This window comes from Triturus cristatus, chromosome 8 (assembly GCF_964204655.1).
Source record: "Triturus cristatus chromosome 8, aTriCri1.1, whole genome shotgun sequence".
NCBI lineage: Eukaryota > Metazoa > Chordata > Amphibia > Caudata > Salamandridae > Triturus > Triturus cristatus.
In genome coordinates, this window is record NC_140591.1 from 1,477,656,861 (window position 1) to 1,477,670,408 (window position 13,548).

The 13,548-nt window shown below is 41.6% G+C and overlaps 1 protein-coding gene across 1 annotated transcript; it reads left to right on the forward strand.

The window, feature by feature from the left end:
* Positions 1–3,938: 3,938 nt before the first annotated feature.
* Positions 3,939–5,855, forward strand: LOC146805971 (uncharacterized). The gene has a single exon (XM_085623832.1). The coding sequence runs from the start codon at positions 3,939–3,941 to the stop codon at positions 5,853–5,855; it is 1,917 nt and encodes a 638-aa protein (XP_085479958.1).
* Positions 5,856–13,548: the final 7,693 nt, after the last annotated feature.

Sequence of the window (13,548 nt, forward strand, 5' to 3'; positions counted from 1 at the left end):
CTCTCATTCGTTTGCTAAGAGTTCTTCTAAAGAGGGGTGGTCTCACAACATCAAAGAAGGGGATTGGATTAAGATTAAAATTCCGCAAAATGTTCCCAAAGGTTTTTCCAAGTTCAGTCAACCCCAGTGTGTTGATTTGGTCTCGCGGCATGCTGTGAGGGTCAAGGGGAAAAATTGGTGGAATGTGTCTAGGGTTTATAGAATTCCTGACAAGGTTGTGGTTCGAATGGGTTTGAGGAACAATACTGTACCAGGTTTTGGCCTTTCGTTCCCAGAGGGTGGGGATGTTGAATTGAATAGGGAAGGTCAGTCCTGCAATGAGTCATCCCGAGTCATGCCTCCAGAGGGAACTTCTGTTTCTGTTAGGAGGAGTACACGCAATAGAGTTGTTCCCAAACGCATGGATTTGTAATTGGTTACAAATTATTAGATTGTATTAAGTTTACTCTGTATTATCAGTGATTTTATTTCTTGTTCATTCTTTTTCATATTCTGTGTATTTACTTTATGTTGCTATTTTTGTCTTATTGTTTTGTTGTTTGTATTTATGTAAAGAAGGGAGATATTGTAATAGTCTTACTGGTGTTGTCATAGCACTGAGAATGTTCTACAAGCTCCTTGGTGATGGAATGTTTGTGCTTGATGCACAGACTCATTCCCTGGAAGCTGTTGATGAGATGAGCAGCAATAAACACGCCTTTTACTATCAATTGGTTGTGGCTGTGGTCACTTCACAGGTCTCCTCCACTTGCTTGAAAGTTCTGCGCTATATTCATGCCCGCCAACTTAGATCCCCATATTTAAATGTACGGGCTGTTTGTTTCCTAGAAGCAAAAGAGACTGAGGTTTTCTGTGCACCTTTCCTCACTTGGAACACATTTCATTTAAGGCAGTTTAAAGTAGCAGAAATTAAAGTGGCAACACGGAGAAGCATGGTACTACATCTGTTATGCAGAATCGGTTGCAAAGTGCATTTTTAAATATTTGATGGGGTTAAGACATCTTCAGAGGTGCCCAGTAATCAGTGAATAATAATTGGTGAGAAGTCTGGAGGTTAAGGTATCTGTTAGATGACTGCTTTGTGCAGTCCTAGACCTGAATCAAAGTAGTGTAGAAGTTGAATGTGTCTATGCCAAAACACTACACAATGTAATATGCAGATGACAGTTTTTTTTAAATGCAGCTACTTTAGTGGGCTAGTGCTTGCAGTTCATAATTAGTAAGCCTTTCACTGTTGCACATTGAGCTATGTGTGACTTTTACATCTTTTTACCTTCAGTCATGCAACACATCTTGTACGTTGATTTACGTTTGAAATAGCTTTATTCGACAACATGTCATAAAAGCATGAACAATACATATAACACGAAACAAATAAATAGTACATAGATTTACACCTGATAAAAAGTATTAAATGCATTCCATGATTGTCGAATATTATTCTTAAAATTCATATGTGACCACTAAAATTTCCTAAAAACCTAGAAACCAGCAGAGTTAGGGACATCAGCAATGATTGGGCTGGCAACTAGGATTGTGCAAAACGAGTACGTATAATCCAGACCCCTCTTAAAAATTTAGCTACGGCGATTGCTATGCAAGGGGTACAATCAGACTCTAATATCCTCATGGCTTCGTTATACCGTCGTGTTCCCATGTTTGAGCAGATGGGTTTCAACCACTTAAGTCTTGGACCAGGGGGCATACAAAAAATAGAAGGACTATTGTCTCAGCCAAGTCAAGACACTTGATGCATTTATTATCAAGAAGTTGCACCCATTTGTACGTAAAAGCTTTTACTGGCAGTGATCCTGCCCTAAACTGAAAATACAGTTTGCGATCTAGGGGGCTGTCAATGATATCCCAGTAGGATTCGCACCATGGTTTAGACTTGAACTCTAAGAAACGGCCTGTGAGGTTTGTATTCATATTGGCTGAATAGATTGTTAAAGAGACCTTTTCCCAATATATGGCCTTTAGTTGCTTTTTTGATGGGAAGGGTGTTGAATCCTGGGGCTTCCCATAAAGAATTAAGATCTAATTTTACCATGAGTGATCTGATCTCACAAAGCCAATGAATTTTGTGGAATCGGTCTGCCAGAATTACATCCTTTAAAGCTTGGGCATGGTGTAAAAGTTCAGGTGTGGTCCAGATTCGCCTCCAATATAGGAGGGGGCGTAACCTCGCTATATCAGCCACAGATTTTCTACCTAGATCAAGTAAAAGAGGAAAAGTGGGAGTACTTTGGGGGACGCCAGCTAAACAGCGCAGAATTTTATTTTCTGCTCTGGATAGTTTGCTCAAATTGTTAAACCCCCATAGTTCGGACCCATACAGGGTGGCACTCAGCACTTTCATATTGTATATCTCTAGTGCTGGAGTGATTGGTTTGGTGATGGAAGATTTAAATGTGGACAATAAAACGCCCACATGTTGATGGAATTTTAAAGTACCCATGTCCAGGTGACGCTTCCAACACATGTTGTTCTGGAGTAGGATTCCTAAGTATGTAAATGCCTCTACTTGCTCTAAAGGAGTATTGTTTAGCATAATACTACCTCTAAAAGATTTATGCGGATTGATAGACATGAACTTTGTTTTTGATGTATTAATTACAAGTCCATGCTCCTGGCAAAAATCTCCAAAGTCACAGAAACACGTAAACTGAAAATCTATGCATAGCATAGTGTGCCACCTGACTGGTATTTTGCTGCTTCTGTCACTGTATCCAGATTTCCTCACTTGGAACACATTTCATTTAAGGCAGTTTCAAATAGCAGAAATGAAAGTGGCAACACGGAGAAGCATGGTACTACATCTGTTATGCAGAATTGGTTGCAAAGTGCATTTTTTAATATTTGATGGGGCTAAGACATCTTCAGTGGTGCCCAGTAATCAGTGAATAATAATTGGTGAGAAGTCTGGAGGTTAAAGTATCTGTTAGATGTCTGCTTTGTGCAGTCCTAGATCTGAATCAAAGTAGTGTAGAAGTTGAATGTGTCTATGGCAAAACAATACACAATGTAATTTTTAATGCAGCTACTTTAGTGGGCTAGTGCTTTGAACACAGATCCTTTTGTTCCTTGCAGTTCATAATTATTAAGCCTTTCACTGTTGCACATTGAGCTATGTGTAACTGCTACATCTTTTTACCGTCAGTCATGCAACACATCTTGTACGTTGATTTACACACTTGCATGATGTATGATTTATTGTCAATGTGTCTGTTATGTTAAGCTTTCTGACCATGAAGTGCGCTATAAAAGAAATAAAATACTGCTATTTAAATTGCGTGTAAATACTGGGACAGGTCAAGCATGCCTCTCAAGTACCTGTGAAGAGATGAGCTGTGTTCTTTTGTTCCCCTTCCTTGTGTTCACATTTAAGTGTGAAGTTGCAGGTCACTCCTTCTAAAGTAGGCCTGATGGGCCCTTACCTTTGGCCTTTATCTATAAATGAAAAGCTGGGGCTAGACAAAACATGGATCCCTCCAGCAAATTCATTATCCTCCTTAATTTTCTTACCACGTGTAAATGCGTAAGGAAAAAAGATCTGGATCCTAAATGAGATTTTATTTTCTGTCAAGTTTAATATGCATTTTTAATCAATACATCATGCTTAAAGCACAGTCATGTAACATGCATTGAATTCTAAAGGGGTAATGCTGAATGGACAAAGTCTGACCAGATCAGTTGGGTGCATGTCCCCTGGGTGTCAAGTATTGAAATGTTGTAGTAAAGGAATGTGGTTTGGGCAACAAATGGTGTAGGATTCATTTTGTGTCCTGTATTGTTTCAATAAAAAGTGTATAACAATCCACTAGATGGGGCTATTGATTGCATATTGTCTGTTGCAATTTCAGGTATTCGTCCAGCATCATTGAAATAGTTCATCATTTTTCTGCTCCCAGCTGACTTGGCAGTTTAAATATTGCAAGATGGGCAAGTGGTCAGGATATAAAAAAATATACAGAAAAGAGTGGGAGTTGGATCCTGAACTAAAAAGATGGATTGCCCCTGTAAGGACAGATGATAGCAAAGCAGCATGCAAGTACTGCCATGTACACATCCGTGCCCATTATAATGATTTGAAGCAACATGCAGCAACCACTAAACACCGCTCACGCTGTAATGCAACAAGCACATCTGTGGCATCCTTTGTACAACCTATCCCTTCCATATCTAACGATCAGAAAAGAAGAGAAATCAGATTTGCCATACAAACTGCTTGTTGTACATCCATTAATAATATAGATGGGTATGGTGAAATTTTGAAAGATGAGTTCCCTGCCTTCCGAATGCACCGGACAAAATGTACAGCACTAATTAATTCTCTGTTGGGCCCATATTTCAAGGAGGAATTGCTGAAAGATATTGGAAAATCACCATTTTCTTTATTGATTGATGAATCAACTAACATTGAAGTGAAAAAACTACTGTGCATTTGCATTAAATATTTTAGCAAAAAGCTTAACAAATTTGTAAGCACCCTCCTTGCCATGGTACAGTTAGATCAGGCCTGTTCCGAAGATATAGCAAATGCAGTCCTAAAGTTGCTTGAAACATGTAACCTTGAGATTACAAATTTAATTGGCATAGGTACAGATGGGGCAAGCGTCATGTGTGGGAAGCACCACTCAACATTCACCTTGTTGCGAGATAAACAACCATCCTTGCAACTTGTGCGCTGTATTTGCCACTCCCTTGACATCATTGCTAAGAAAGCAATAAGGAGCATTCCTAGCAATATAGAATTTATGATCAGAGAAACATACAACTGGTTTTCTCACTCGCCAAAACGCCAGGCTGACTATAAAGAGTTGTATCTCACATTGGACGGAGGCATGCCCCTGAAATTAATTTCGCCTTGCGAAACACGCTGGCTAGTGATGGCAGATTGTGTAGATCGTTTACTAGAACAATATGATGCCTTAAAATTACACTTTAGAACAGCATCCTATGTGCAACACTGCTATGCAGCAAGGATGCTCCAAGAAATGTATCAAGATGAGATAAATCTACTTTACCTCACTTTCTTAAAGCCAGTGCTCCAAGAAATAAAGGTCGTTAACAAAATATTTCATCTAGAATCTGGGGATGCACTCCACATCTTCCGTGATCTATATACTCTGTACTTGTCCACACTGAAAAGGATACTAAAACCGAGTGTTTTCACATGTAACAATAAAGAACAGTTGCAGAGCCTAGACTTACAAAGTTCTGCCATTTACCTTTCAAAGGATGATGCTGATCTTGGGCTCAGTTTCCGAAACAAGCTGGAACAAAGTCAACTCACCTCGGTGTCAAAGGAAGGCATTGTGACAAGGTGCCTGGAGTTCATGAAAGTATTGGTGTGTGAATATAAAGCTCGTCTCCCCGAGTCTTTCAGCATGCTGAGAAAGTTAGAAACTTTGAGTCCCCAAAAAGTACTTGCCGATGCCAAACCTCCTGTGACAGATTTGCCAGAAGCCCTTTTCAATAGTCCATGGGAGGTCCTGGAGTCACAATGGAGAATTTTATCCTCATGCTCCTTTCTTAACACTTCAGACATAGAATCGTTCTGGATGGAAGTGTATAACTACACCGATGCTGCTGGCAACCATTGTTTTCAAGAGCTTGCAATGGGTGCTATTAAGATGTTGACTCTCCCCATATCCAATGCTCATGTTGAACGCGTTTTTTCCCAGATGATTCTATTAAAAAATGATCGAAGGAACAAAATGGGCCTAAAACTGCTTTCAAATATTCTATATATTAAGTTTGGACTGAAACGCATTGCATTAAAGTCATATTCATTTGTTCCACCCCCACTCTTGTATGCAAAATTTAACAGCGCTATCTATGATAAGACTTGAAACAGTGCACTACCACCCCAGAGCTGCATGCAGCTCATGTATGTTGCCAGGGGTAGAAAAACACTTTCACAGACCTGCCCATTAACTGCAGAAGGAGGCACAACACCTGCCCGCTACTGACAGGACCAGAAGAACACTTTCTAAGACCTACTCTTGCCAGTGTGTACCCCACAGCATTGCGTGCCAGTCCTGCTGGTGCCAACTGTAGAAGAGCAACATTCTCCTCCTTGCTCCTACTTCCACCAACACACATTGCAGTGAAAAAACACCAGTGCATTTGCATTAAATATTTCAGCAAAAAGCTTAACAAATTTGTAAGCACCTTCCTTGCCATGGTAGAATTAGATCAGGCCTTTTCCGAAGATATAGCAAATGCAGTCCTAAAGTTGCTTGAAACATGTAACCTTGAGATTCCAAATTTAATTGCCATAGGTACAAATGGGGCAAGCGTCATGTGTGGGAAGCACCACTCAACATTCACCATGTTGCGAGATAAACAACCAACCATCCTTGCAAGTTCCCCACAAAGTACTTACCGATCCCAAACCAACTGTAACAGATTTGCCAGAAGCCCTTTTCACTTGTCCATCGGAGGTCCTGGAGTCACAATGGAGAACTCTCCTCATGCTCCTTTCTTAACACCTCAAACAAAATCGTTTATTACAACAATATGATGCCTTAAAATTAAACTTTTGCATAGCAACATATGTGGAACACTGCTTTGCATCAAGATGAGCCACGCCTATTTCCCCCCTACTTTGAGCAGGTGCCATTGTCATGTATTAGCTCTAGGATAACCACAGTTATGCCAGTACAGATAGAGATGGGTGTCTCTTGCAGTTTGAGGTATTCCCCTGCCTTCGCATCAACACACAGTTCATCATTGGGCAGCTTCTCCCAGCAGCCCAACAGTTGCAGTTTAAAGAGTGCAACATGGTCATGTGAGTCCAAAACATTAAGAACGGTGGTAGTGATTCCTGAATCCAAAGGATGGATTACCCAATAAAATAAGACAATACAGAGGCAGCGTGCAAGTACTGCCCTATAGAACTGCATGTCCATTATAATGATTTGAAGCAACATGCAGCAACCACGAAACAGCGCTCATGCTGTAATGCAGCGAGCACATCTGTGGCATCCTTTGGACAACCTATCCCTTCCATATCTAATGATCAGAAAAGAACAGAAATCTGGTTTCCCATACAAACTGCTTGTTGATGCTATAGGTGGGTATGGTGAAATTTTGAAAGATGAATTCCCTGCCTTCCAAATGCACCGCAACAAATGTACAGCACTAATTCTCTGTTGTGCCCACATTTCAAGAGAAAGTGCTGAAAGATATTGGAGCATCACCATTTTCTTTTGTAATTGATGAATCAACTGCCATTGAAGGGAAAAACTGCTGTGCATTTGCATAAAATATTTCAGCCCTATAGAACTGCATGACCATTACAATGATTTGAAGCAACCTGCAGCAAACTTTGAGTGTAAGATTTACTCATTAAGAGCTTCAGTTAACCAGCTAGCTACTTTACAGGTGCATGGTGTGTCAGAGGACTGATGCGCACTTGCTAGATAATAGCAACATGCTGCCAAACTCGAAATACAAAATGCTCCAAGCTATTAATCCAGATGAGCCACGCCTATTTCCCCCCTACTTTGATGGAGCAGGTGCCATTGTCATGTGTTAGCGCTAGGATTACCACAGTTATGCCAGTACGGATAGAGTGCCTGGAGGCACACCATGTGCCTATTGACCTAGCTTGCTGTCTTCTACCTGGTAGAAACCTGAGTGTCTCCTGCTGAGGTCTTTGATGTGTCCAGCCCAAAAGCTGCCAAAGCTGAAATACAAAGAAGTGATTAATGAACAATTCGCAGTTTCCCTGTGCTGGCCATGTTTACAGGGACTTGCCTCACCCCTTGAAACGAGCGTCTACTCTGGAGGCACACCATGTGCCTATTGACCTAGCTTACTCAGGCATAGGATGTGCCTATTGACTTTGCTTGTTGTCTTGCCATGGAAGAAACCCAAGTGGCTCCTACTAAGGGCTTTAATGGGAGCAGGTGTCAGAGGACTTATGCGCACTTGCTAGCTGAAAGCAACGTCCAGCCAAAAACTGCCATACCTGAAATCCAACAACCACAAGATTTACAAAACTGCTGCTCATCACGAGAAGTGAGTGACCATTTTTCAATGTAGCTTTTTAATGTGTAATGAATAATGACACTGAGTTTTACAGACTTTATTAAAAATCCAATTTAGAGGGAGCAGTAAATTGCACAGAACACTATTTATGCCTTGCTTATTCTTTGTTTTCTACTATTGTATTCTGAGCAGTGCCTGTTTCACATGACAAAGTCACAGGGAGAACTGGTCTTAAAAATGAGTAGCATTAAGGCAGGTGCCCAGTCAACACCCTCCCACCATCTGTATATTGAATAGTATGTAAATTTGTCGTTAAAATTGGTTCTGATGTCGATCTGCGCTTAATTGGACACTTGCTAATTTGCGCTGGTTTTTGGGCTGGAACTGGTCTGATTGGGCTTATTTTGGGTTTATATTTGAGCTGCTTTGGGCTTGGGACATATACTTTGACGGCCTGTATTCCCAGGAGGTGAGGAGTGTGGGCACTACTTCCTTGTGTGGGACTCTGGATCCTCGCCAGCTCCCTAGCGCCTGGGAGGCACTACTTTCCTGATTGCCAGATGAGGAGCTGACGCCTGCAGCGCTGTGCTGTCATAGCGCATTATCTCCGTCCCCAAAGAGAGGAGGAGTGTGGATCCTGCAGCTGACGTCTGGTGAGGGAGTCCCCCTGCATGTTCCCCTAGCACCTTGTGGGCACTATATTTAGAGTGACTGGGCTCTTCCTGCTGCCTAGCGCCTTGTGAGGGCTGCAGTTCTATCTAAGCCCTTAAGAACTTTCCCTCGTGAGCGCTAACTTCTGGTTGCCTGCACTCTAAGGAGGTGAGGAGCGTGGGTGCTACTCCCTCGGGTGGGACCCTGGGACTGTGAGCCATCTAGCGCCTCATGAGCACCGCCTCCAGCCCCTGCCCAGGAGAAGAAGGTGCGTGGGTCCTGCAGCGCTGTGCTGCCAGAGTGCTATATTCGCATTGACTGTGCTCTGCTTGCTGTCTAGCGCCTCGTGAAGTGCTACAACTGTTTTCCAGCCCCCAGGACTCTTAGTCCTGCATTCCTGGATTTAGCGCTGCAACTTTACTCCTGCTTGAGGAGAGCACTTTATCTATCCTGCCCACCTGAGAGACAGCTACTTCCAGGGAGTGGTGACAATCTTTGCAACATGTGTGCATGTATGAGGTTCGCCCTTCTGACTTGAGGCCTAATGCATTTCTACGCCCAGTGTAATCCTGCCATGATGTTCATACTCTTATGCTAATGAGAAATGCCCTAAGGATGGCTAATGTACCTGCAAAGATTCATTCCTAAGGTGTTTATACCCCAGGATTGGTGCCTATTGTATTTGATGATGCCTAATGCCATGATGTATGCCTAACGTGTCTTTACACTAATGATATTGCATTTATGCCACATCTGCTTTACTGCATAAGGTGGCTGCAGGCTAATGCTATGCGTAATGTGTTTCAAAACCTAAGGTTGACGCCTGATGTTCTTTTTCCCCCCAAGGCTTATATTGTTGGTGTTCTGCATAATGTGCTGATGCTGAGTTTACTTCTCTCACCCCGTAGGTACGGACTGTGATACCTTTATTGCTTACGGACTTTCATTTACTCGTGGACTCATGATGGTTCTGGCAGCGGCCCGATTGCCCCTGCCCTGTAAATAGTCCACTTTGTAAATGGCTACCTGGTGCCAGTTGGCGCTGTGTTCACAACTGTGATTGCATCCTAGTGTGTTTTTCATAACACACAAGTTATTTTTCACCTAATCTGGTGTGAAGCGTCTTTTTGTAGTGTGCCTGGTGTGTCGCCTGTGTGTGCTGCGCAGATGCTTTACACATTTCCTCCGGAGTTTGACCAACCCGCTCTGCACCACGCTACCCCGTTTCTAACAGTGGCATACAGGTACAATTAAATACCTAGGCATAGAATTCTCAAACAACCTTATTTCTAGCCTAGAAGAAAAAGATATTATCATTCATAAAAAAATCACAGATCTACTAGATGGGTGGTCACCAAAAATCTTAACATGATCGGGTAGAATAGAAACAGTTAAAAGGATGATAACCCCTCTTATCAACTACCTAATTAGTATGTTACCTATGATACTTTCAGATATTTTCCTAAAGAAAATCGATAAGGCCTTCAGTAACTTCTTATGGCAGGGGAAGAAAGCAAAGATTTCCCTAGGAAAACTCAGCCTTGCCAAGAACCAAGGTGTAGGACTACCAGATTTTAAGAATTACCAAACGGGCTACCTCTGCATACATGGAGCTGCATGGTTCTTAGATAAGCTTAAGTACAGACCCCAGTGGCTAGACGTAGAAAGAAATCTGATTAAGGATATCCCTCTTCCGGCAATCATGACAATGCAAGTCTCTATGTTTCCACACTCCAAGTACACTATTCAAAATACTAAGAGAGCTCTAGCATGCCTTGATACACAATTGAACACAAAAAATTATGCATTAAACGGGATGGCGATTTGGCACAATCCCCAAATAAAAATAGACAGAAAAATAATATACTGCCTCAAAAAGGCATTTATTTGATCAAAGACCTGTATGTACCCATTTCCTTCTCTGTCCTTAAAAGAGAGAAAGGATTAACTGACATAGATTTTTATTATTTCCTGAAACTTAAAGTACAGATCTCTAAACTGGGTACTAATCCTTCTTTCCCTTCGCTCCCTCCCAAACTGTCCTAATTGTCTAATGCTGGTCTCAAGAATCTACAAGTTCTTACTCTCTGAGCCACGTAAAGCTCATATGCTCAATGCAAAGAAAAGAAAATCTGGAAAGAATAGTAAAACAATTAAGCTAGATTGGGATCTAATCCACATGATGCCTTTCAAACACAAAATAACCCCCACACTATCCCAGACAAAATACATGATCATAAACAGGAGCTATTGGGCTCCAGCCAGACTTCATAGACTCAATCTAGTCCACTCTCCACAATGTTGGAATTGCAATTCTCAAAGAGGTGACTTACCACACATGCTTCTCACTTGTCCGTTATTACAAAACTTTTGGAAGGAGGTCTTTGAATACATCGCCCAGACATTAAATATCTCCACAGACAAAGAGATCTTGTATGTCTTATTTGGTTTCTGCGACCCGGAACTAAAAAGTGATGATGACCGCTTTCTGCTTGATCTAATGCTGACTCTGGCATGTAAAATAACCCTGTGTAACTGGAAATGTTTTGATAAAATTTCATTCAAAATATGGCAAGAATGGTTAACCTTCATGAGAGGAGCAGATAACATTACCCTTCAACTCACCCCTTGGAGACCTAGACACAGGAAAATGTGGGAATATCTTGACTCTGCTTCTATGGCTTTTAAACCCCCATGAAAACTGCATTGGTACTCTGCTCAAATGAGCTTGCAAATACCCTCACATTAGGATTGGGCTATGGCACCACTCATCATGCGCTGTTAGGATGAGGCGGTGCGAACTATAGACAGTCAATAAGAATAGCCCTTGACCCCGAATTAGTTATTTTCTTTTTCCTTACTTCTTATTCTTGTTTTCCTTATTATCTCTTATATAGCAATATGAGGATAGAAGCTATACGTTACATACTGTTACAACTGGCACTATTGGTTCCATTGACGCTACATAGACTGACCCAAATGCCTTTCCTGGAATCCACACCACATCTGGCTGCTCAATATTAGATCTATACCTGTTATGGTATGTTAAATTTACTGTATCAATTTATATCGTTTGTAAGAACCAGTGATCAAACAGCACTAATAGAACAACTACCTTCTATCTATGCTGACTATGATGAGATTTTGGTTGCAGTTTTGTTTCGTGGTAGTATATTGTTTTGTTTCCTTGTATTGTATTGCAAAACAAATAAAATGTATTGAAATAAAAAAATAAGGTATTCGCACTCTGGGATTTCTTTCCTGTGTGTGAGGGATATTCAAAAATGTATTTTTATAACACATTGGAGTTTTAACCTTCATTTAACCTTTTTTTAACCAGAATTAAATTAAATTAAAACTCTGACTGTGTTAGGCATCACCTAGTCCATTTAAGTTTAAGAAAGTTCTTGAACCCTTCTCATCTGCCTTACTAGGATGAGATGAGTAACATACCTAGAACCCTCCACCTCATTAAGGGAAAAGCACTGACAGAGGGGGCTACATATACATTAATATACTAGAGGTTCAGGCAGGCAAACTTTAACTTTTCAAAAATTCAATCAATCTATAAAACTTTATTAAATTTTAGAGATAAAATCATAAACGTCAAAGCACAAAACAGTATAATAAATACACAGTAGCAGCAGAAAATACAAAAGCATAAACAGTGCAAAATTAAACAAGCAACAAAAATCACAGTTTACCCAACCTTAGAACTCCTGAGAAATATCATGACAAAAAATAACACACTGTGGGGGTTGATAAACACTGTAAAAACAAGAGTGCTGGTCTCACTTGAATAAAATTCACATATAACAAAAAGGGGCCATATAAATTTGTTAAGCTCACAGTGGTGGAAATGGGAGGGATCTGCAGGGCACGGTTTCAAAATGTAATTGAATCAGTTTCCCTACATTTTTATTTAAAAAATGATTTGCGGGATGGCAGAAATAGCCGAAGACTATAGATAAGGCTCGAACGTTCGGGGACGGGCGGGGTGGGCAGAAAAGGAAAAGGACTCTGTTTTTTCCTTCTTGCCCCGAGAAGACAAGGACAGTGTCCACTTCTCCTGCTCTGCCGCTGGCAGCTTCCCCCCTCTCTTTCTTCCTCTTCCTCCTTCTCTTTCTGTCTCTCTCCTCCTCACTTGCTGAAAATCTTGACTTCAAGAAAGGGATCTTACCCTCTCTATCCTCTCCTTTCCTTCGTCCGTTCCCCTGTGAAATGGATCCAAAACAGAAAAAACACTTTTGCTGGAAATGTCGTTTTTTTTCCTGACATTTTTCAATTCCAAAGTGCAGCCTTGGGACGGAGAGAAAAAAAGGTTAAAATTATGAAAAATAACTAAGGGGGTCATTACAATGGTGGGTGGATTGCCACCGCCCGACCGGCGGTGGCGATCCGCCCGCCATAATACACCGCCCGCATGCCATTTACCCCCAGCCATATGATGGCGAGGAGTACCGCGGCGGACGGAAAGTCCGTCCGCTGCTTTTCCGCCGGTTGATTTGTCGACCGGCGGAAAAAGGGCACAATATGGTGGCGGTGTCTTGCAGACACCGCCGTTCATATTATGATGGCAGCAGAAATAGTCCATGGAAAGGCATGCGGTCTTTGAAGTTGGGGTCCTGTTGCAGCACCGCCTGCCACAATGTGAAAAATGCGGGATGCGCTCGCCAGTGTGGCAGGAGCATCATAATGTTGATGGCGGGACCGCCGCACCTATGGCGGGCAGTCCCTTTTGCCGTTGCGGTGGCAGGAGGACAATCTTAATTGACACAATAATAACTAAATAAAGCAAGACAAAGTGGTCGCACAGTGGCCAGATTGGTTTTATTCACACCCAAACACATTAGCGCCACTTTATAGAGTTTGCCAGTGAATCACGACTTTCATTTT